At 39.9% G+C, this 26,458-nt stretch overlaps 1 protein-coding gene across 1 annotated transcript in view; it reads right to left on the reverse strand.

Moving 5' to 3' along the window:
• Positions 1-19,273, reverse strand: part of LOC127569473 (short transient receptor potential channel 7-like) — a 78,747-nt gene extending 59,474 nt beyond the window's left edge. Inside the window, exons 1-2 of the mRNA XM_052014165.1 lie at positions 19,007-19,273; positions 3,348-4,125 (exon numbers count right to left, since the gene is read on the reverse strand). Of these exons, the coding sequence (XP_051870125.1) occupies positions 3,348-4,125; positions 19,007-19,179 (951 nt within the window). The 5' untranslated portion in view covers positions 19,180-19,273. The remainder of the gene's footprint in view (positions 1-3,347; positions 4,126-19,006) is intronic.
• Between the last annotated feature and the right edge of the window lie 7,185 nt (positions 19,274-26,458).

Consider the following 26,458-nt stretch of genomic DNA (forward strand, 5'->3'; position numbering starts at 1 on the left):
GACATCCCCTGGTGGCTCCCTTATGAACTGAAAGGAAGGTATGTGACAATGCTCTTTGGTGTAGGCTCAGGAAATAGTCCCTGAACACCTGCTGTAACATGGCCTCCAGTGCTGTGAAGTCTTCATCTTCTTCTGACTATCCATTGGTCCTGGCTGCTCAGCTCTTCCAGAATCAAGACTAAACCTCCCATGATTGCAGTGAAATAGTTTCAAAGGCAAAGTCAAAACTACACCAACATCTTTGAAAGTGGCAAGACATTGAGAATTTAGGAAAGCACATGGGATCTGAAACTCTGAACAAATTCATTAAGTGCTGTAGCAATCCCACTTCACATAAAAGTGTAGGATCTTTAATATCAAGATCATTTTATTGTGCTGAACATACTGCATACTCAGAAATGCAATCCAAATGGCAAATGGCAAACACCAACGAATTTCAGGATTGAATGTGTAAAAGAAAATTAGTAAAAAAAAGTCACTAGAGAGTCAATAGGAACACAAGAAAACCATGCTGGCTATATTGTCCTTCATAAAGGTACAAATGTACCATAAAAGCCATAAAATTTTTTGAAATAACAGACAAAATACAAAGTGCTTTCAAAATATATTAAATTGCAAAGTATCAAGATATTTGTTTTAGCCAAAAGATACATTACCAGTGGCCAGATTTTCTTTTTAATCGTTAAAAAAAAAACGCAGACAGTGTGCTAGGCAAGACTGACCAGTGGTATGACAAGCTTGTTATTCCACAGCCACAAATCAGTAATTTATAGATAGCAAGAGACCAACAACCATTAGCTGCACCAAAGGCAAAATATAGCTATGAATAATAACAATTTTAGATTTTAGAGTAATTCTTTGGAACACTCAGAATTTTAACTGAGACTGAACCAATTATCATGTATTTGTTAAAGTTAGTTGGCTATATGTTTCCAAGTGGCCTTTCAGATGGGACAAAATTTCTGACCATCTCCATGGGTCTACACCAGTATCACAAATCATGATTTCAGGAGTATCACTGCTCTCTTTTGCACAATTAGCAGCTTTACTTCAACAAAATAGGGAGATGGGGTATCCCACATCACTTGAACAGTGTGGCCTAGAAATTCTGTTACAAAGCACTGTTTTGGTTAACATCATGATGGATCTAAAAAATTTCCAGAGTGGAATGCAACCAATTCTGCGTCAAACTGTGTCACTCTGGAAACTCACCAGGGCACTTCTGGTTACAGATTACCCTTGTGTAATTTCCCTGTATTTAGGATGCCATCATTTCCTAGGAAGGAGACAAGGCAAAAAACTCTGAATTGTGATGTTCAAGGTTTTTCACTGGATGTTAGTACTTTGAATTTCTGAGCAAACTTATACTGTTGCAGTCCAAAGGGATTTCATCTGGGAAATTAGATGACATTGTTATCATCCATGACAATAGTTGATCCTCATTGGTCTGCGAATGGCTAACCCATGTTTTTAAATTCCTGCTAAATAGCGCTGCTACTATTCTCCTCAAGCAATTCATAGCTCAAAATGGCAAAACTGACGCAGGGAGATTCATAAAGCTGTACCACACAGAAACAGACCTTTCAGCCCAATTCATTCATGCTGACAGTTATGCCTATTAATCCTAATCCCATTTGCCTGCCCGTATCCTTCTACTTCTTTCCTATCCAAGTACCTGTCCAAATTACAACATTTGTAAGTTATTTGTGTCTGCATCTACCACCTCCTCTGGCAGCTCATTCCATATAACTGCTACTCTGTATGCAAAAACTTCCCCCTCTGGTCTCCTTTAAAATTTCTCCCCTCTCTCCTAAACCTATGCCCTCTAGTTTTAGTCTTTTTGCCAGGGTAGGGGAGTCTATCTACCCTATCTATGCCCCTCAATCTTATAAACCTCTATATAGTTATCCCTCAGCCTCCTATGCTCCAATGAGAACAAACCCAGCCTATCCAATCTTTCCTTGCATCTAAATGCTCCATTCCAAGCAATATCCTGGTAAATTTCTTCTGCACATGTGGCAACCACAACTGTACACAATGCTCCAATTCAATAATTAAAAAAACTCCTCTGCATCAAAGCCTCTTTGTGCTCACCTCCACATCCTCCAATGACTGCCCAACAGTCATTCAAATCCCAATTCAGAGTCATGCACAATATACACCCCACCCCTAAGGACCCATTTTGCCACCCTCCATGTCAGTTTCCAATCCTGAAGCACTCTCTCTTTACCCCACTCACTCTCAAGGTTTCATCATACCCCAAAGGCTCCAATCTGTCTTCCCAAGCCCCGATCTTCAGATCCTGCTCCAGCACTCACCCCAGTCCCAAACAACTCAATTTCTAATCTCAACTGAATGCAGGTCATTTCCCCTGCTGAGCTGCTCCTGTATAAATCAACTTTCGTTAGCTTGCTTCTCAGTATGTGAAGGAAAAAGAGCATCCAAGTATAGCTGCCAAATTTTGCAGACCCATGAGTGAAATGGTTATTTTCATGCATTCAACTGGAGCAAAGAATTTCTAGGCTTGCAAGTGAGGCCATTGTGCCAGCAGAACGAATTTCAAAAGGCCTCAATTTAAATTTGCTGAACTTTGGGAAAGTGGCCTTTGGAGTTTGGATCTCTTCCACAACCAGGTCCAGGTGTGCAATTAGATCTGTAAATGTAGATCATGATAGGGACAAATTGGTGGTAATGGAGGGAAAGTATGACATAATTCCGATAGACACCATTTTGAGAGACATTTGTATGGAATATCCAAAATGCAAAAGCTTTTGACACCATGCATGGGGTGGGGATGTGTGCGCGCGCGCGGGGAGATTTTAAAACCTTCATTGAAAAAGGAACAAAAAAAGAACAAAGCCTTGTTGTAACTGGGCCATATCCCAAGATGCTTCCCCTCTCAAAAGGGCAAATGTGAACAGCAAGTCAACGAGACTGTGGGATTTTAAATCTCATGCTATTTTTAAAAGAAAAATTAAAATAAGTTTAATGTCTACATTAAGTACTGTTACCTAGCACTTTCAAATTAGTAAAGCCAGAGCATGATAACTTTTATGAATCAGCTTTACATTTTATTGTGAACTGCATTTTATTGGAGTTTGAATGCCAACATTTACTAACAGTAGTTGTGGTTTCCCACTGTTTATCTGCCAAATATGCCTTGAGTCCATTATTAAGAATTTACCCTTTAGTCTTCCTCACATGCCAGAATTAGCAATACAGCTAGGGCAGGTTCAAGGCCAAATTGCAAAGAAAGGACATCTTTCACCAATGTGCACATTTCAATTAACATTCTCAATCTTTATATCAGGCAGAAAAATAATATATAAAGAATAAAAGCTGTTTACCTTAAACTCTGTTTCTATATTGGCTAACCGTGCCAGTTCATTACTTAGCTCCAGAGCCGTAAGGACTGGGTCTTCACTGGACAGAGACAAATGGGCAGCACTTGCTAATCCCTTGTATGCATTCATCCTTGATCTGGAATGGCTGAAAGAATCTCGTTTTTGTTTCTCAGCACATTCACTACATTTGCAAAAATAGTCATGGGGTTTTTCAATCCGTGCACCCTTCAGTAGAAGTATATGTACAATCTCATATTCTTGGCAATGAGAAGCGAGGATAACAGGAGTGATATCTTGGGAGAAACGTGTACCATCTTCATCATAAGCATAGAAATCATCATCACGTAGTTCCTGTTCAAGAGGGCTGATGGCTAGTCGATGTCCCTGTGCAAAAGCTGGATGATTTAAAATTGCTTCTACTATCCTCACATAACCTTTGCTAATTGCCAAAAGTAGTCCATCACCGATCCGTGCAAGATTTTCTTTTTTTAATAGAAGCTCTGTTACTTCTAAATGTTCGTTTCCCACTGCAAGTTGCAAAGCATTCTGCCCCATGTAATCAACACAGTTGAAGTTCAAAGTCTTTGATTCCTCCAGCATTTTACGTACTACTGGTATATTCCCATACTCCGCTGCATCCAGGAAGCGTTCTTCTTCAGGCGTCAGGCTTTTACCCCTCTCATTGAACATATAGGCTGGACCTCGGATGGCCTGTCTCCTTCCTTTCTCACGCAGGGTAGTATGTCTCCGGTGCATGGCCTGAATGTTGCTACTATCCAAACTACAAAGAGAGAAAGGACACATTACAAACCAGGTACTGCATGTGATGATCAGGATCATACAAATAAAATGCCAAACCAACACTTAATATTTTGCAATTCAAAAAATAGATTTAAAGTGGATAAGAACACTTTCAACTTATGGATTCCAACTCAGCCGAAGTATTGGGACAAAACCTATTATGAAAATAATGGGTAGAGGACTGGCCAGAACCATAACTCTAGATGATAGGTCCAAATTACATAGAAGGACTGTAATGAAGCATAGGATGCATGGTCTGGTGATCACGGTGGTCACACTTGACAGAAGTTCAACCTGCTTCCATTTAAGCTAAGGATTTTGCCAGTTCCTGAATCTTGGTGAGCCTAAAGGAAAGCATGGGCAATGGTTTCCAACCATTTCAAATATTCTTATTGCTACATATAGTACTTTTATACTGAGGTCCATCATAGCTTGATCCTTTCCATTCATCCCAAAATTAAATCTTGATGTTTATGTAGGGTTTATTTGCACCCTTAGTTTTTTTGTAAATCAAGGCCAATTAGGGTTAAACTGATTGAAATTAGCATAATTCACATTGAACAAGATGCACACAACTGTAATTTGGAATTATAACTGACTGAGCAAATTCCCTGTTTTGCCACCAACAATGCATAGCTATCAGAATAACTCAAAATTATTTACTGTCACTTGTCTAGTGTCACCAAGCTCTATCAATGTCATTTACAGATAAATTGCATTTCATAACAATTTAACTTTCATCTTGGTTTTTGGATATGCATCAATATGTCATCATAATTGATGTCCAAACCCAATTCTGAATGATAATTAAATCCTTGTTGAATGGGCAAGGTAGAGCAAAATTTCGGTCAAAGAAAATATAGTGTAAAAATGTGATTGAAGTTATTGAAAAACAGAATCAATTTCAAAAGGTTAGACTTTTTTATATTTTATCCCTAGAAAATTGAAGGTATTTCTCCCTTAGATTGCCTCTCAGGGATGAGGATAATCACATCACCCTTCCCATATCCTGAGAATTTTCTTTACTTTTTTTCCCCCCTTCATATAGACTTTAAAACAAGCAGGAATTTATATGTAATTTGGGCAAGTTTCATATTTAAACTATTGGTAATTTCCAATTACAAGCTGCTTGATTTTTAACCCAGAGGCAATCTTGTGATTAGCAACAGTTGTGCTTTCTTTGTCAGCCACTAGGAAGACAAATAATAACTTTTACTCGAGACTGTTTATTCACAGTGAAGGCATTAAGATTCATTTTATTTTTAGCAATTTAAATACAGCTGGAAGATAAATGAATATTTAGGCAACTCTTGATTGGCTGGTATCCATTTCAATCAATTCTAACTATTCCTTCTTTACATCAGCCAAAAATGTAGTTAATGAAAATTTAGTTAATGCATTTTTTCAGAAAAAAGATTTTAAATAAATTAATTTTAAATATATTTTTCTGCTTAAACATCTTCAAGTTTATAAAAATGAAGTTCAAGTTTATTGTTGTCAGGCAAACATACACAGGTTATAAATGCCATGAAAATTAGCTTTTTGTAGCAGCAGCACAGTACAAGACAAAGACAAACAGAAGTTAACAAACTTAAATTAACAAACAAACTTTCAAGTTATCATAGTTTTGTTTCTTGCTGTATTTTTTTTCAGAGACTTAAAATCAGGAAGGAAATAACTAATGAAGTGAAAATAGCGAAAAGGGAGAAATGGATACTCCTAACAGAAATATGGGCAGTGCTGGAGAGGTGGCTGACTAATGAGTGTGAGACTGATTACCCAAAAGGTGCTAATAGCAGAACCAGAGTCCTCTCTTGAATGCTTCATTTCCAAACTATCCCAATGCTCTTATGTGATGAATCTTTATTTAGGATTACCAAAAATCATTATAACAATAATAGAATTTGAGACCTGTTCCAAATTTCTCGGACTCATCCTTGTGCTGCTTCTAGGCCTTGACTTTGAAACTAAACAATAAATCTCAAATAACCCAATGAACAACTTGCCCAAAAATTTTAAAAACTGAACAAGTTTCCTCTTTCTAGCAGAATAAATATTCCTATAATGTTTGCTCTTATAATGCTCAATTACAAGGAGGAAATAGAAATGATACTAATGTTTAAGATTTATTGGAGTTTATTCCCAACTTTCTTGCCTTGAATTTATAGGAGAGATATTTTCCTTAAGATGTCCATCAATCGATACCTGTACCTTTCTGCATTCTGAATGGGATAGTTTACCAAAGCAATGTTAGTTCTGAATTGTGGACAGCACCAATTTATGCAAAAAGTTAAATACACTCTTCATTATTTCTTGTATAGTCCAATAATTTTATGATTTTCTAACATTATTTTATAAAGTTGTTTCACATCCAAAAGATCCATTCATTACCGAAGTGAATTTATGGCAGATACCAACAACTCTGACTAGAATATTTTCAAATTATAGTATTCAAATTAATGGAAAACTGACATCCTTTATAATTTCAATGTACTTTTTTGCAATTACTTATATTATTCATAAATTATTACTCAAATTCAAAAAAGACATGTTTTCTTTAAATAAATGCAAAAATAAACTTACTTTTCTGATCCACCTGCTTTAATATTATTTAATTAATAATGTGGAAAAGGTGCTCTAGTAGCAAAGCAACTGCACAGTAAATGTAAAATTAATCAAAATTACTGCTGAGAAATAACATCACTATCAAGAGGTACATATGTTAAGAAATCAAGAACCATTTAGGAAATAAGCAAGAATGTTAGTGCATTCAACTAACTCATATCTGCTGCCTGAGGGTTTGCTTTTCTTATGTTCATTTTTTTTTTAAAAAATCTGGTCTCCTAGATCTCATTCCCAATAAAGTTAGCAATGCAAAGATGTACCATAGTCTACTGCACGGACCTGGGTGGTTCTGGAGGTAAATTGTGCAGTTGAATTATCACTTCTCAGCTGTCTGTTCTCATCATACTTTTGCAATGTTGCTCAGTTCAGAAGGAAGTATTCTGGTTGGAAGCAGATGTACAGGGGTTCCCCAGGTTACAAACACGCTTACAGAAATCTGACTTTATGCAAATTCTCCCATACATTTTCACCGGAGTTTCACCTTGCCAGAGTTGGGAGTTAGAGCGGGAGATTTGTAAGAGGCAAGTCTGTGTGCTTGTGAGGTTCACCTTGCAGGAGTCGAGATTTGGAGCAGGTCTGAAAGGAGGTGAGTATTTGAGCTTGTGAGTTTCACCTTTCAGGAGTCTAAAAGAGGCACATTTGCAAGTTGTTAATAGTTGATTGATTCATTGGTTAGTTAACAGCAGCTAATAAAAAGAAGTAAGGGTCAAGAAGAGTGGCCATTTTGGGAGTGTGCCAGTGTTAAAGTGGGGAGCTGAGGCTTTGGTGAGAAGTGGCAGAGGTTAAGGAGTTGGCAACTTAGAGTGGGAGATTTGAGAAGTGAGTCTCCTTACTTGCTTACGAGTTTCACTTGCAGGAATTTAAGAGGCAAGTCAGCTAATTGTTAGTTAATAGGCAATTGACTAATTAGACAGCTAATTAGCTAGCGTAGATGGGGAACACAAGCGATATGGTGGGACAGTTGAGGAAAAGTGGAAGACTTTCAAACAGATTTTTCATGGTGCTCAACAAAAGTATTTTCCAGTTAAAAGCAAGGACAATAAGGGTGGGAAGAGCTAGCCTTGGATAACGAAGGAAATGAAAGAAGGCATCAAGCTAAAAGCTCATGCATACAAAGTAGCCAAGAGTAGTGGGAAACTGGAAGATTGAAAAAACTTTAGAAAGCAACAAAGAACCACTAAGAAAGCAATAAGGAGAGGGAAGATAGATTATGAAAGTAAACTAGTACAAAACATAAAAACATAGTAAAAGTTTTTATAAAGTGGAAAAGGGTGGCTAAAGTGAACATGGGTCCTTAGAAGATGAGAAGGGGGAATTAATATTGAGTAATCTGGAAATGGCCGAGGCCTTGAATGACTTTTGTGTTGGTCTTCACGGTGGAGGACATGTCTAATGTGCCAAAGAGAGGTGTTATGGATGCGATAGGAGGAGAGGACCTCAATACAATCACTGTCACTAAGGAGGTAGTGATGAGCAAACCAATGGGCCTAAAGGTAGACAAGTTTCCTGGTCTTGATGGGATGTATCCCAGGGTGCTGAAAGAGATGACAGAATTTATAGTAGAGACATATGTGATAATTTACCAAAATTCTCTGGATCTGGGCAGGTTCCAGCAGATTGGAAGACAGCGAATATCACACTACTGTTTAAAAAAAATATAGGCATAAGGCAGATAACCATAGGCCAGTTAGCTTAACATCTGTAGTCAGGAAAATGCTTGAAGCTATCATTAAGGAAGAAATAGCAAGACATCTGGATAGAAGTGGTTCCATCAGGCAGACACAGCGTGGATTCAGGAAGGGCAAGTCCTGTTTGACAAACTTACTGGAATTCTTTGAGGATATAATGAGTGCAGTGGATTGAGAGGAACAGGTGGATGTTGTACACTTGGATTTCCAGAAGGTGTCTGATAAGATGCTGCATCAGACATCCATAAGATAAGGATGCATGGAGTTGAGGGTAATGTATTAGCATGGATAGAAGATTGGTCAACCAACAGAAGGCAGAGTTGGGAATAAATGGTTGCTTCTCTGGTTGGCAATGAGTGGTGAGGGGGTGCCTCAGGGGTCAGTGCTGGGCCTGCAGTTGTTCATGATATACATTAACGATTTGGAAGAGGGGACCGAGTGTAGCATATCTAAGTTTGCTGATGACATTAAATTGAGTGGAAAAACAAATTGCACAGAGGATGTGGAGAGTCTGCATTGAGATATAGATAGGTAAAGTGAGTGGGCAAGGGTCTGGCAGATGGAGTACAATGTTGGTAAATGCGAGGTCATCCACTTTGGAAGGAAAAGTAGAAGATCAGATTATTATTTAAATGGTGAAAGATTACAGCATGCTGTTGTGTAGAGGGACTTTGGGAGTGCTTGTGTATGAATTGCAAAAGGTTATCAAGAAGGCAAATGGAATGTTGGCCTTCATTGCTAGAGGGATTGAATTTAAGAGTAGGGAGGATAGGTTGCAACTGTACAGGATACTGGTGAGGCTGCACATGGAGTATTGCATGCAGTTCTGGGTTCCTTACTTGAGGTAGGCTATACTGGCTTTGCAGGCAGTGCAGAGGAGGTTCACCAGGTTTATTCAGGAGATGAGGGTTCGCCCATGAGGAGAGAGTGAGTCACCTGGGACTATACTTGCTGGAATTCAGAAGAATGAGAGGGGATCTTATAGAAACATAAAATTAAGACAGGGATAGATAAGATGGAGGCAGTAAGATTGTTTTCACTGGTAGGTGAGACTAGAATTAGGGGACATAGCCTCAGGATTCAGGAAATAGATTTAGAACTGATGAGGAGAAACTGCTTTTCCCAGAGACTAGTGAATCTGTGGAATTCTCTGCCCAGGGAAGCAGTAGAGGCTACCTCATTAAATATATTTATGACACCAGTTAGATAGGTTTTTACACAGTAGGGGAATCAAGGGTTATGGATAAAAGACAGGTAGGTGGAGCTGAGTCCATGGCCAGATCAGCCATGATTTTATTGAATGGCAGAGCAGGCTCGACAAGCCAGATGGCCTACTCCTGCTCCTATTTTTAAAGTTATTTTTTAAGCTAGTAATAATTAATATTTCATGGTATTAATTAATAACTGGATATAATATATTCATTAGTTTAATAATGAGTAGTGTTAGGGTGAATATTCAATGAAAGGAAATTATAGCAAGTGGTGGAACAATATGGGTTACTATCAAAAACAGATGTTTCTGACTTTTATGCTTAATGACAGTTGTCTGGAATGGAACCCCCACGTAACCCAGGGACTGCCTGTACTTTTCTCATTACATTGTCTGTAGTGAAATTTGTTTGACCATTTTTGGCAAAGAGTATCTGGCTCGTGTTGTGGACTTCACGTTAACTAGTGATTCATTTCTCATGCCAGGTTTGGAATCCACATTCGATGAATACATGACTCTGAACTTATTTGATTCAAGCAACCTTAGTTTTCACCCTTTTGATGGCACCAAAACTGCTATACTGAAAGAGGTGAATAATGTTGTCTACAGCACTTTCTGTTGTGTATTTTCCCTCCTTGTCCTCTATTTTTCCACAGCCATCATTAGTGCATCAAGCCATTATCCTTTATCATATAGCTCTGTGGCACATCCTCATGGTTTCATTCCTCCCTACACAATTGGTAAGAAGTGACTTCTTTTTTCCTGCACTTTCTTCTGCAGGCTCCACAGCCCCAACAAGCTCCCCTCTTTTCTATATACCAACCCCTCGGCAAAATTTTGTGCAGACGTGGGTCACATTTTACATAACTCTGTACTATCTGCCGAACAGCTCTCCACAGTCAGAATGCTTAAATAAAATTAAGGGTTTCTACCTCCGTATTGAAACCATCTTCTATTTCTCTGCTTCCAATTTCATTCAGTTTCATTCTCAGACATTGTCCAGGAACAACATTTATATTAGAAAGACATCAGGATGCAAATTGTGGATGGTGGGAAGTTAGCAATTGCACCAGAATGCAACCTTGCCTTTATTTTGCACCTGTCATGACTTTAGGATGCCCCAAACATATTTTACAGCCAATAAAGAACTTTGGAAAGCATTGTAATGTATAGCTCAAACTCCTACAGCAGTGTGACTAAATAGTGATTAAAAATAAACAGATCTTGGTTGAGAGAAATACTAGTCAGGACACCATGTATACCACTTCTGTTCTTTCTCAAGCATTATCGCTCCAGGGTAGACCCCCTTGCTTGATGGTAGTTGTAGAGTGATGGGTAAGCCAGGCCACGGGACTAAGAAAAAAAAATTCTGCTGCTGCTGATAGACCACAGCACCCAATTTTCTTCCCAGTTGCAAGCTGGCAAATCTATTTTGAATTCATCCTATTTAGCATGATAGTCGTTGCATACAAGTAGCTCATCACTTCACGCTGTGGCATAGTTGGGAAGTCATTTCCTTCAAGACTTGACCAGCTTGGTTGGTGATGGAGTTAGTGAACTCTTCTTGGTAGTAAACATTAAAGTCCTCCTCCAGATCTAAAGATCTGTGCTATTCTTATTTCTTCTTCCAAGTGGCATGGAGGAGTACTGATTAATTAAATGAGGGAAAGTACTTAGTACCAAGCAGCCGATTTTTGTCCTAATTTGACGTGATGCTGAACATACAAAGATACAAATTAGGAACAGGTGTTGGTGACTTGGCTCCTTGAGCCTACTTTACCATTTAATAAAATCATGGCTGATCTGACTAATCTCAGCCATGTTCCTGTTTATTCACAATGACCTTTCACCCTCTTGTTTACCAAGAATCTATCTACCTGTCTTAAACAGATTCAAAGGTGCTTCCGCCACCCTTGAAGAAAATTTAGACTTGTGACCTACTGAGGGGAAAATACATTACCTCATTTATGTCTTAAATAGGCAACCCCTTATTTTAAACAGTGATCCTGGTTTTTAAAATTCACACAAGGGGAAGCATCCTCTCCATGGCCACCCCTTCAAGACCCTGCCAATTAAGTCCTTACCCTAGCCTGTCCAACCTTTCCTTAAACAACATTTTGCCCATTCCAGATGCGAGTAAACCCCTTCTCTCTATCCTTCCTTAAGATGATCAACACTGTATATAGTGCTCCAAGTGTGGTCTCACCTATGCTTTGCATACCAGAACCATGATCTCCCTACTTTAGCATTCAGTTCCCCCCAACAGTAAATGATAACATTCCACTGGTTTTCTTAATTACTTGCTGTACTTGCATAATAGCCTCTTGTGACACCTAGATCCCTTCACATCTCAGCCAATATGCTTTTTGATGCCAAAATGGTGAATTCCACATTTTCCTCACATTATACTCCATTTGCCGGATCCATATCCTCTTCACAACTTGTTTTTCTACTCATCTTTGTGATATCAGCAAATTTAACAACTGTACCTTCATCCAAGGCACTTGTATAAATTGTGAAAGAATGAGCCCCACCATCGTATTCCTTGTAGGGAGATGAACAATTATATAGCTTCTCCAGGCACTGCTGATATGCATTTCAAATTTAAAAAACTGACTGTCACAAGTTTAGTTTACACTACAGATGGATTATAGCCATGAACTTCATACTGAAAATTAAGTGCCATTTTACAAATGATTTCAGACCAAATAAATCATCCACAATGTACTTACTCCAAAAATGGGTCAAGTTATGAATATCAGTTTAATTAGCATAATAATGAGAAGTTGAAGTAAGGTCTAATGGTAGAATAAAATCTCAGATTCTCTGGAGTTGCACTACTGGCACTTAATGCATTCCATAATTATAAATCATTTTAAGCTGTTTTACTTTTGGACTATCTGTTTCACTGCAATATTAACAATTGTGCTGACATAAAAGCTGCTTATGATTAAACATGTTAATTATTTATAGTAATGTTCCTGCTTGAAAATTAAGCTTCATCAAAGCTTGGGTCACCATTAAATAAATTTCTAGTTGATATTGAAGTATTACAGGCTACAACATATCATGGGGAGGGGGGGGGGGGTGATAAATGGAGATTTACATCAGTTTCTGCACAGATCCAGCAGACGAACATACAAAATAGGAGCAGAAGGCCATATAGTCCCTCAAACCTAATCTGCAATCCGAACAGATCATGGCTGATCAGACCTCAATTGTAAGGGTTGTCTGACTAAGTGGAAAGTTAGCAGAGTTTCCTGCACAACTCATTTGCTTTTGCCAGAATTTGTAAACTAGTTTGAAAACTAGTTTGAAAACTGAGATGGATAGCAAGAAAGCTTCTATACTTTATCATGGCAGCTCATCTGAGCCTTTTAACTTTATTGTTTCTCTCTCTCTCTAAAAAGGAGGAATATGCTTATTGAGAAGGCTCTCTCCTGTAAAGTGTGGCAGGAGGGCAATTTGACCTTTTCTTAAAAAAAAAGCCTGGGAGCTTTCAGAGTGACTTCAATCAATCACTGGACAAGTCTCAGTTAGGAGTTGTTCAATAAACCAACCATGGAGATAATTACTGGAAAACTTCAGAAATCTCATTTGCTGATGTTTGGTGATTTTATGGTGCTACCACCAATAATTGGACATTCTTTTAACTATTCATAAGCCATGACAGTCACTGACATGGCCAGCTCCTAATTTGAAAAAAGGACTGCAGATGCTGGAATCTAGATGAAAAACACTATGAGCTGGAGGAACTCAGCAGGCCAGGCAGCATCTGTGGAGAAAAACAGGCAGTCGATGTTTCGGGTCAGGACTGAAGATAGGAAAAGCAGAAGCCCAATACATAAGAGGGAAAAGCAGAGCAGTGATAGGTGGACAAAAGAGGGGACATGGGGTGGGCACAAGGTGGTGATAGGTAGATGCGGTTAAGAGATAGTGATAGGCAGGTGTGGGGTAGGAGGGGGAGAGTAAATCCACTGGGGGATGGGTCAAAGGCAAGGAGGAATACAGGGGGATAGAAAAAGAGGCTAGGAAAGGGAAGAAAAGAAGAGGCATAATTGGAGGTGGGTGTGGGGATTACTTAAAATGGCTGAATTCAATGTTCATGTCATTAGGCTGCAAGGTTGCAAGATGGAAAATGAGGTGCTGTTCCTCCAGTTTGCACTTGAAGTTCTGGCAGTGGAGGAGGAGGAGGACTGATGTATGTGATCGAGGGGGAGTTGAAGTGACTGGCGACAGGGAGATGCTAACAGTGACATCCGAGATGTCCAACTTCTTTACTAACCCTGGCTTCCCCCCCCCACTGTGGTCGAGAGAGCTTACACCCGCATCTCTGCCATTTCCCGCACCTCCGTTCTCACCCCCACCCCTCCCAGACCCAACAGGGATAGGGTCCCCCTTCTCACATTTCATCCTACCAGCCTACATATCCAACACATCATTCTCCGCCACTTCCACCATCTCCAACGGGACCCCACCACCAAGCACATCTTCTCCACCCCACCTTTCTGCCTTTTGCAGGGGCCGCTCTCTCCGCAAATCCTTAGGTCACTCCTCCCCTACCCATCCGCTCCCACCCCGAGAACTTTCCACTGCCCCCGCCATAGGTGCAACACCTGCCCCTACATCACCTCAATCCAGGGACCCAAACAGTCCTTTCAGGTGAGGTGGCGATTTACCTGCACCTCCCTTAATATTACCTACTGCATTCGGTGCTCCAAGTATGGCCTCCTCTACACTAGCAAGACCAAACACAGACTAGGTGACCGTTTTGCAGAACACTTGCGCTCTGTCCATAACTGCAATCTGCATCTCCCTGTTGCCGGTCACTTCAACTCCCCCTCCCACTCCATCATGTATGTCAGTCCTCTACCTCCTCCACTGCCAGGAGAATTCCAAGCGCAAACTGGAGGAACAGTACCTCATTTTCCACGGTAGTGTAGTGGTTAGTATAACACTATTACAGCACCAGCGACCCAGGTTCAATTCCGGCCACTGTCTGTAACGAGTTTGTACATTCTCCCTGTGTCTGTGTGGGTTTCCTCTGGGTGCTCCAGTTTCCTCCCACATTCCAAAGATATACGGGTTAGGAAGTTGTGGGCTTGCTATGTTGGCGCCGGAAGCGTGGCGACACTTGCGGGCTGCCCCCCCCCAAACACTATGCAAAAGATGTATTTCACTGTGTGTTTCCATGTACATGGGACTAATAAAGAAATCTTATCTTGCCTAATGGCAAGAACATTGAATTATCCCACTTTAAATAATCCCCACACCCCATCCCCAACCATGCCTCTTTTCATCCCTTTCCTAGCGTCCCTTTTTTTCTACCCCCTTCTTTTCCTCCTTCCCTTTGACCCATCCCCCAGTGGATCTGCTCTCCCATCCTCCTCCACACCTACTTATCACCTATCTCTTGCCTGCATCTACCTATCGCCACCTTGTGCCCACCCCACCTCCCCCCTTTTGTCCAGCTATCACTGCTCTGCTTTTCCCTCTTTGATATTGGGCTTCCCCTTTTCCTATCTTCAGTCCTGAAGAAGGGTCCTGACCCGAAACATTGACCACCTGTTTTTCTCCACAGATGCTGCCTCACCTGCTAAGTTCCGCCAGCATCATAGTGTTTTTCAGCTCCTAATTTGCTTGTCTCCAATTTCCCTTGTGAAAATTGTGCTGAGGGACCTATAAGGACCATTGCAGTCCATACGGTGAGCACCTCCACACTGCTGTCAAATAAAACATTCTGAGATTCTGTCCAGTGACAGCAAGGCAATGGGAATATATGCCTAAATCAGGATGGTATACAACTTGGAGAATACTTAGGTTCTTGTATGCCAGCTCCTTTTTGGTCTTCTGGGTGACAGAGGCTGTGAATTTGCCATGTTCCTACCAAGATGGCTTGACTCATTGTTGCAAAACATGTTATGGTCGGCACTTGTTGCAGCTAAATTATGTCAATGGTGGAGGAGGTGAATGTTTGAAGTGGTCTCATCCAGTTCATTATACCACCAATTCAGGAAACCTTTGTCAGCTAACTCTCATGCAAAAGAAACGTTAGTAACTAAGTTACACAATGAGTTGAGGGAGGGAGCATCTCTCCAAAGCTGCATAATTTCAAACAAATTCACACTATTATACATGTTACTTGCTGGTTTCCTTTGGATAGAAATAGCACAACACCCTTGCACTGATGTCAGAGGTTTTCAATAAATTCTAGATAGTACTACTGCTGTGAAAGATGAAAATTGAAGAACATTTTGAAGAAGGATGCTTTCACAAAGCCTGGTTCTGAAATTAGACATGGAATACTGGTGCATGAACACCAGTGGATTATCTGAACTTTCTCTGCCATTGACTTTGTGCAGGCTTTAGAGCATTTTCAATAATTTAATGCTACCTAAAAGTACTGGAAAGTAACATTCTGACGAATGTTAGACTTGATATACTAGTATTCATAGTTGAATTTCTGGGATTCTGTTGTGCCGCTCCTTTTTCAGCAAGGAATCTGATGAACGTATTACTCCACTACCATGCATGTCTCAAAATTAAGCAACTGAAAAATCTATATATGTATTTTCTAATACAGAGTCCACAATCTCTTCTCTAAAAAGGGAAAGTCTGACCTATTTAAATAGTTAATTTAGATTATTTTGGTGGACTTCCAAGTGTCTGTGGGCCATTGCTGAAGATAAGCCAATTAAAACAACACAACTTAGTTTGGCACCCTGGAAAGCTTCTCGCTACTCATTCAGCAAGGACCAGCACATTAGGATGATGTGTTGGTTGAAGAATTGTCTGACTAAAACGGGGGAAAAAAATTCTACTCCCTTTTGTTTTAAAAGAATAAAGTTAATCTCTTTAGTTCCCAATGAGGTTTACCTGGTTAAGTATCAACAGGGGCCCAAGACAGAATTGGTTTAACTTGAACATCACTTGTCAATCTCAATCTTCCATGTCACCTTGAAGCCAAGTAAACCTCATGTCCAAGGATGATAGTCCTTCTTTGGTTATTGGACAACTGCAAATATTGATCCTATACTCAGTAGACAACTAGCATCCAGAATTTCATAAACTAGTAAGTAGAACAACTCACCTGGAAATATGTTGACAGCTTCTTATAATATGCATACAGACAATATCCCAATCAAATAATAGTTCCACCAATTTGAAGTGCAGAAATTCAGCTGAAACCACTTGTTTTTCTGCAACATAATCAGCAAAGAGCCAATCTACACTGTAGAAATGGTCTTTGTGCAATACCTTTCCAATACTTGTGTCATAAAAGCCATTTGCCTTTAGCAGAATAAGAATCCATTTATGGGTAAATTGCAAAGATTTAGCAATTTTGATTTCACATGTCCAATCTCGTATCAAATACTTGGCTTACTCATTACCTGTACCTTAAATGCAAAGGTTTTGATAAAATATACCACGCAAGCCTGGCTCCTTTTGCAGTGTATAAAGTGCAGGAAAATCAATGTGGACAGCAATTCTTGTCAGATTACTGAGAACCTGAAGTGGTGCTGAAAATCTTCAACATTGGATTTTGTAGCCATGGCTTGACAATAAAGACAGCATTCTCTGCCTTTCACACTTCAGTGAAAAATCATGGCAAAGTGTCTATCAGCCAATTGGGGAGATGGATCTGATTTAAAATATTATGGTTGTCATTCAAACATTCTTTAACTCCAGTCACTGGTAAAAATAAAGTGTGATCTCATCTATAAATATTACATTCTCAAGACCAGAGGAGGATACGATATTGCCCTTCAACTGCAGATATATTTGTCAACATCTGATCAGAGGATGATAATATTAGAAGATATAGTTCAGTTTTGTCTTGATTCCGTTTGTGGTACCCTACTGATCGTTTGTCTAGGGGCAAGCCAATCCTCCAAGGAAATGGGGAGAAAGCGAACAATAAAGCAAATATTTGCCATGAAGTTCAGTTGAAATACAACTCCAGCATGTTACAGTTTGGGGGCTTTTCATTTATCTTCAAATGTTTAAGTAATTGCCAAGCTGTTGTTCCAGATTTTCCGATTGCCAAGTGAGAGAAATTAGTATCTTGGGGGCAAAATATTGCTTTCAGTGGCCAGATTCTATATGAAAACATATGGAAAACTAATAAATTTGAGACTTGATTACTTTCCTGTTTCAGTTTTTGCCCCAGGAAGTCACCAAGGCAACAAGTGTAGCAAATGAAAATGTCATACCATTATAGAAGGATTTTATTTTTGAGATTGGTCAGGAGTGAAGTAAAAGTCTGAAACTAGATGTTTACTATCAATCCATGCGTACTTCCAGAGGCAATAGCAGAGTCACTTTTGAAATGTTACATTATTAAGTGTATAGGCTAATTCATTTTAGATGTTAACAACGGCTCAGTGTGCAATAGGTCAATGCTGTCTGTGGCTGGTTGATTTATTGGGATGTACACTTAGAGGTCTTGCCTAGTTCTAGACGACATACTAAATTATTCATAAATTACTTGCGTGGAGGATAAAACCTTAATTATCCCATCTTTCACACACCAAGGGTTTCAAAGGATTTTATTTCGTTGATGTCCTCCTCCTCCCGGCTCTAATTTTACGAACCTTAAGTCCAACTTCATACTTGTCTAACCAACTAAATACCTGAAGCCAATTTTATATAAACTGGGAAAGCGCTCTTTAATTCTAAGAGTTACAAATAAATGTGCTTGTTCACGGGCAACGGAGATCATAAATTTCCTTCCTCCTGTTATATTATCGATGGTGGGTGGGGAATAAAGGAAACCAATGGTCTCCTAATCAAACTGATTGAACGGCTCGCTGCCGGCAGGGGGCAGCTCCTTCTCTTCTCCACACCACAGAGTGAATTTGAAGGATTCACCTTTGAAAATCCATTTCAATTCTTACTGCTTCAGAATCATTTTTATTCAAACAAAATTTGGCGGAAAACTAAAACATCGCCCGTATATATTGGTAGGATGAAAAAAAAATCAGGTGGTTTCTTCAGCGGTTGAAACAGGTTAGTGATTTCGGTTTTTTTTCATATTCAGGTTAAGATAAGTGTCCTTGATATCTCAATTCGTTTTTAAAAGGCCAAAGAGACCGTATCAAACAAGTTCTTTTTTTGTTAGAATCACTGTGCCCAAGTCTTTTGAAATTGAAGTTCAATGGGAAAATGTGATAGAGGTCGATGGCTCGGAGGTCTAAGATTGTGTTTAGCTGCGTTTCGAACAGAAATAAACTGCTGGTAACCGGACGCAGATAACGGGGAGGACAAACTTTAACAGGGGTTCAGAGCCCGGGCTGTGAGTATGATCGCGCCGAGCTGTAGCGCCCACTGGCACTCACCTGCGCTGCTGTCCCGAGTTGCCGCCGCCGCCGTGTTGCTCTATCTCCTGGGACCCGCTGCCTGTATCACCAGGCGTGTGCCGCTCCTCATTGGGCTGCTGGCGAAGTCCGGACAGGTTGAGATGGCTTCTCCGGACCACATTATTCCTGGCTACTTTCACGGACATGGACATCGCCCGGCTTCGTCGTTGCACATGTCCTGAGCTTCAGTGCGGTTTGAGACAACTTACCCGGAGCTCGCTCTCCAGCCCTCTCGCTGGCGGTAACAGGTCCCCGTTCAACCATCACATGGCATCTTGAACAAGTTACCAAGAGCTTCCAGGCGAGCTTCAGCCAGGCTCGTGACGTCACCAGGCGTAACCACTGATACCATCGGAGTTTCTGATCAGATGACATATTAAATAGTCAAATTAACCCCAAAAGAAGCCCAATTCGGCGCCACAACACACCAGGCAGAGCGGGGACAGTCGCATTTGTAATATAACCCGATTGCATTCATGCCATAGTTGCAATTATAATGATTAAAAACCATGCACTTTTGGTTGAGATGTGGGGGGTCCAGGTACGAAATGGTTTGAGTTTTATACAGTTGGATTTAATTAGTGAGCCGAGCCCGTGTTTGCTGCGATGGGTGAGAACATGTTAAGATTGGCTACGGTGTGAGATCGTATTCAGAAGAAATCACTGTTGTTGGTTGACTCGTCAGAGGAGCGAATACGCGTGATAAAATGACTGATCTAACTTAAATCATGTGTGCTGAAATGTACCAGAGAATTGGGATAAATGAGAATTTATGTGGTGTAAGATTTAGGGGCATGACTGCACCGCAGGTTGTCATGTACAAAAGGCAAGTCACTGTGATAGAAAAGATGTATGTGGGAACGTAAGAAATAGAAGCAGGAAGAGGCCATTCGGCCCCTCGTGTCTGTTGCATCATTCAATAAGACTGTCGCTGATCTTTTACTTCACCACCAAGTTCTTGCACTTGGTCTTGTCTTAAATATGCTCAAGTGACGGAGGTTCTATAGCCCACCTCCGCCCTCTGGGTGAAGAAATTTCTTATCTCAGTCTAGAATGGCCGACTCCCTATATGCACCTGTGACCTTTGGTTCTGGACACCCCATCCAGGGAAAACGTCATCCCTGCATCTACCCTGTCAAGATGTATGAGAGATTATTCTCCTCTTCAAAACTCAAGGAGGTAAATGCCCATTCTGCTTAATTTCTCCTCCCCTCCCCACCCAAAATCCCAGGAATCAAGTTGGTGAATTTTGGTTGCACTCCGCTATCTCGAGATTGTCCTCCCTAAATTTGGAGACCAGACCTGTGCACATTATTTCCAGGTGTGGTGTCATCAGGACTCTATACAATTGCATCTTTACCCATGAATTCAAATTATCATGCAATAAAGGCTGACACATCATTTGCTTTCCTAATTGCATGTACTTTAACTGTCAGTAAGTCATCTACAAGGACACCGAGGTCCCTGTGAACATCAACACCTTTAAATCTCTCACCATTTAAAAAATAATATTACTTTTCTATTTTTCTACCAAAGTGGATGACCTCACATTTCTACATTGTACTCCATTTGCCATGTTGTCACTCACTCACTTGGCTTGTCCATATCTCTCTACATCTTCCTCACAGTCCAGCTTTACTGATAGACCTGGATATATTGCATCTGGTCACCTCATATAATGTAGATTGTAAACATTTGGGACCCCACCACTGATCCCTGTGACATCCCAATAATCACGGTCTTTCAACCAGAAAATGCCTTTTTATTCCTAGATTATTGGAAGGAAAATAAACTAATCACTATACTTTCCCCAATCCAATGTGCTCTAATTTTGTTTAATAACCTCTTTAGCAGCACTTTATTGAAGACCTCCTAAAAGACCAAATACACCATATCCATTTTATTCCCTTCTATCTTTGTCAATTACAACCTCAAAAACTCTCACTTGCCAAACATTATTTCCTGTTCTACTACCCATTTACTATTTTCTTAATCAATTCTAATATTTTTGCAACTACTGATGTAAGGGTACTTGTGTGCACTTTTCCATTTTTCCCTCTCTTTTTCCTGAATAGTGGAGTTACATTTATTGCCTTCCAATATACGGTAACTATTTTTGAATCTATGGAATTTTGGAAGATGACTACCAGTGTTTCTATTATCTCTATAACTACCTCTTTCAACACTTTGGTATGCAGATCATCAGGTCCTGAGGACTTATAGATCTTATTAATTTCTCCAATATTATGCTTTACTAATACTAATTTCTTGCAGCCCCTCATTTTCTCTAGACTTATTGTCCTTCACTATTTCCAAGAAGTTTTCATGTCTTCTTCCATGAAGACCTTCACAAAATTGTTGTTACATTTCTTTGCCTTTACCTTACTTGCCCAATATTATATTTTCTGGCTGAATATAAAAGAGCCACATTTAATGTATTCTAATATTTTTCTTTCACATATCTTTAGAAGCTTTTACTGCCTGCTTTTATATTTCTTAACAATGCATGGCCCTTTGCTGAATTCTGAACATTTTCCCAAACCTCAGGCTGACTGCAAGTTTTGGCAATGTTATAAGCCCTTTTATTTTGATCTAATACCATCATTAAATTCCCTTGTTAGCCATGGCTGGATTGCTTTTCCTGTTAGTTTATATATTTGTTGTAAGCAATGTATTCTTTACATATTAGCCATTGCTTGTTTACTGTTATACCTTTTATTGTCTGTTACAAGGACCCTATTGCTGGCCAGTCTAAATGCAGATAACACTCTTCCATGATTATTATATTACTTTTGTTATGTGCACCTCTAATTTCCAATTTATATTATATCTTTGTAAGTTGCTTTGTTTAGATTTAAGACCCTGGTTTCATATTAAACCAAATCCCTTTATATTAAATTGGTATATTATGATCATTTTTCCTGAAAGGCCCCCAACTACAAGATTATTAATTAACCCTTTCTCATTGGACTATACTATTTAAAATTGCCTGATTCATAATTAGTTCTTCAACAAATTGATCTAAGGAGCCATCCCTCAAACGTTACATGAACTTATCCTCCATATTACTACTGCTAATTTGGTTTGCTTAGTCGATATGTAGATTAAAATTCTTAATGATTATTTTATGATCCTTGTTACAGGCATCTCTAATTTCCCTATTTATACTATGCCCTTTGCCACAACTGTAGATAGTTCCCATTGATCTTTCCTGCCCTTTCATTCTACTTTTTTACTTTCTGAGCTATGATCCTTTCTTTCTACTGCATTTAACCGTTACTTACTATTAGGTTCACCCATCTTCCTTTTCCATTTAGTCAATCTCTTCTAACAGTGAAGTATACTGGCATATTTAATTCCCATTATTGGTCACCTTGCAACTATGTCTCTATCACAACCATTTACTTTTCTTTGTCATTAATTCATGTGCCTTGTTATGAATTTTGCTTGCATTCAGATAAGAAACCTTCAGTTTTGACTTTTTTTTTACAATTTCCCTGTTCTGACTTTAATGTAATAAATTGGATAGTGTTTAGATTCTTCCTGATGAAATGAATGGCAGGGAACAGACATTCAACTGTTCCCATTGCCAACTATAATTTGGACATCTTATGTAGTTATGGTAATAAGCAATGCAAACCGTTGGATGTGGAATTGATTCCAGCTGGTAAGTGCAGGGAACGATTTCCAATCATCACAGCGACCATTGAACTAGTTCAGATCCTCTTCCACAAATGAAATGCAATTCAAATTATAGTTGATATTCTGTTCATACTGGAGATGTTAAATGTATTTTAAATTATTTGATTTCACACAGAGTGATTCAAATTGGCTGAAGTCTGGCTTCAGTGACTCTGTGGATCAAAGGAATGGGGCAGAAACTGATTATTCCCTTGGCTCTTAGTTAAAGGTGACCACAAGCACTTCACCTTTGTTACGTGCTTGGCTCCACATTAGTGGGAATAGAGAGATTCCCAGAAAAACCTGCTTCTGTTGTTGTTTAATTGTTTTTGAGCAATCATATTGATAATGACAAGACCTCAGGGCTTTGTCTGGTCTGTTGGTTGTGGTATCATTTAACTCTGTCCATTGCTTTCTGCATGTGCTGTTTAGTACATGTATAGTTCCATATTGTACCTTCATCAGGTTAGCACCTTAGTTTTAGGTGCTGGTCTCCTGCAATCCTTATTGAACCAGTGTAGGTCTCCTAGATCGATGGCAGTGACAGAGTGAGGCATGAGCCAGGCAATGAGTTTGTATATGGTGGTGGATGGAATACAGTTTTGTCCCTGCTGATGGCCAATGGTGACATGTTGCCGCCCACTGCTAAATGTTCCATTTAACATGATGGTAGTGTCACAAAGCACAATGGATAGAGTGTGCAGATGGGATTTAATCACCACAATGGTCACTTCTACCAATATTCTAATGGATAAAAGGACAGATGAAGATGACGTCAGGAACTTTTTCCTCGTGTTGATTCTCTTATCCTCTGCCTTGGACACCTAGCGCTTGCTCCCTCAGTGCATCTTCCAAAATTAGTTCAACAAGAAGTTGGTTCTAGTTCATCAGCTGAGGGAGAGCATAGGAGGGCTGTGTAAGATCAGGCAGATGGAACCAGATGGGGGAGAGTAGAGACAGAGGCTGGTAGGTGATAGGTGGAGGCAGTTAAGGGAGGGAAGATGGGTAGGTGGAACCTGGTAGGAGAGGGGATTGGAAAGGTGAACAAAGGGAGAAGGTGGACAGGTATGTGTGTGATTGCAGATGGAACCCTCTCTCACCTGGTCCATCTGCCCATCATCCCTCCTTTATCTGTTTCCACCTATCAACTCCCAGCCTCTGTCTCAGCCCTCCCTCTCACTTCTATATACTGGTTACCCTTCCTCTGAATTCTTCAGTCTTGATGCAGGGTCTTGACCTGAAGCACCAACCATCCCTTTGCCTCCATTGATGCTGTTTGATCCACTGAGTTCTTCTATCAATTTACTTTTTGCTCCAGGTTCCAGCATCTGTGATCTCTTGTGTCTCCAAAATATCAGTGAGCATGGCTGTTGGCTGACCAGTCTGTGGGACAGATTCATCAAGTTGCTACTTTTCTATATTGCCTCAACTTTTCAAATTAGACTTTTGAATTTACTTTTGCCTGAACCATTAAATAGCAATGTCATCCTGGACTAGTTGTAAAGTTAACTTGAACATGTAAAATACGGTAATGAGGTGTGAAAGCAGCATGGAGATGCCAACTGGCAGTTACTGTAATGTTGCCAACTTGCTTTCTGCCTTGTTTTCATAACCATTTGCAGGTGTTTTCCTTTGTATCTATGCCAGCAAAAGGGTGATGCCAGGATACTAAAGTGTCCTTTTACTATTCATTGGTGTAATTAAATGAACATATCTTTGCATCTACTGAAATACGAGTGTTAAACAGAGAAGGTAAAATCATATTTATAATTAGTTGGTGTACCTATTTATATCAAATAGTTTCTTGCATCTATTTGTTCTTTCAACATTGAAGTAAACAGTTAAAGAAATCATCTAACTTTTTACTGGTACTATTTATCTGATGAAACTAATTTATTCTGGTTGTAGATATTCATAGAGTGAACAAAATCAGGTTGATTTTCAGGCAAATGTGCCTCAGCTGGCATCTACATTGAGCACCAGCAATGTGAAGTACCTCATTATAGTGGATGTTTCCAGAGGTGTTTTAGAGTCGTAGAGCTGTACAGCACAGAAACAGGTTCTTTAGCCCACCAGATCCCTTTTGCCCATCTACACTAATCTCATTTGCCCAAATTGGGTTTGTATCTTTCTATGCCTTGCCTATTTAAGTGTCTGTCTAAATATCTTTTAAAGTTAGTGATTGTATCTGACTCAAACTTCCTCTGGCAGTGAGTTCCAGATATCAACCACTCTTTCTGTGCAAAAAAACATGACCCTCAAATCCCCTTTTGAAACTCCTTCCTCTCACCTTAAACCTGTGGTCGCTTGTTTCTGATACTCTTACCATGGAAAAAGGATTCTGACTACCTACCCTATCTATGCCTCCTATAATTTTATATACCTCTAGCAGGTCACCCCTCAGACTCCTTAGTTCCAGGGAAAACAAACTCAGCCTGTGCAATCTCTCCCCATAACTAATGTCCTCCTATCCAGGCAACATCCTGGCAAATCTCCTCTGCACTCTCTCCAGCACCACCACATCCTTCCTATAGTGTGGTAACCAGAAGTGCACACAATACTCCAAGCCTGATCTAACCAGTGTTTTATAAAATTGCAACACAACATCCCAACGTTTATATTCTGTGTCCCAACCTACAAATGCAAGCATGCCGTACGCTTTCTTCGCCACTCTATCTACCTATGTTCCCACTTTCAGGGAATAAAGGACATGAACCCCAAGGTCCCTCTATTCATCAATATTCCTTAGCTAGCTACCATTTACTGTATATGTCCTACCCTTATTTGACTTCCCAGAATGCATGACCTTGAATTTGTCGGGATTAAATTCCATCTGCCAACACCCTGCCCAAATTTCCATCTGCTTCTATATCCTGCTGTAGCTTTAGACAATCTTCCTTCCACAACATCACCAACTTTCAATCCTATGCAAACTTACTAATAATACCTTCTACGTTCATATCCAAGTTTTAGTGTATATCACAGACAACACTAATCCCAGTCCTGATCCTTGCTGTAAACCATTAGTTACAGACTTCCAGTCACAAGCATCCTTGCTCCACAATGCTCTGCCTCCTATCACTTCAAGTTCCTGGGCGTCAACATCTCAAAGGCTCTATCCTGGTCCCAACACATTGACATAATTATGAAGAAGGTAAGGCAGCAGCTCTACTTCATTAGGAGTTTGAGGAGATTTGGTATGTCACCAAAGGCTCTTGCAAATTTCTACAGATGTATGGTGGAGAGCATTCTGACTGGTTGCATCACCGCTTGGTATGGAGGCTCCAATGTACAGGATTGAAAGTGGCTGCAGAGGGTTGTGTACTCAGCCAGCTTCATCACAGGCACAACCCTCAAGAAGGCAGCATCCATCATTAAGGACCCTCACCATCCAGGACATGCCTTCTTCTCATTACCATCAGGGAGGAGGTACAGGAGCCTGAAGGCCCACACTCAATGTTTTAGGAACAGCTTCTTCCCCTCTGCCATTAGACTTCTGAATGGTCCATGAACCCATGAACACTACCTTGTTATTTCCTCTCTTGTATTATTTTTTTGTCTCTTATAGTAATTTTTATGTCTTGCACTGTACTGCTGCCACAAAACAATAAATTTCATGACATATGTCAATGATAATAAACCTGATTTCTGATTCACTAAGCCAATTTTGGATCCAATTAGCAAACTTGCCATGGATCCCATGTGCCTTAACCTTCTGGACCAGCCTACCATGCGGGACCTTTTCATATA

Source organism: Pristis pectinata, chromosome 4 (genome assembly GCF_009764475.1).
Source record: "Pristis pectinata isolate sPriPec2 chromosome 4, sPriPec2.1.pri, whole genome shotgun sequence".
Classification (NCBI taxonomy): Eukaryota; Metazoa; Chordata; class Chondrichthyes; order Rhinopristiformes; family Pristidae; genus Pristis; species Pristis pectinata.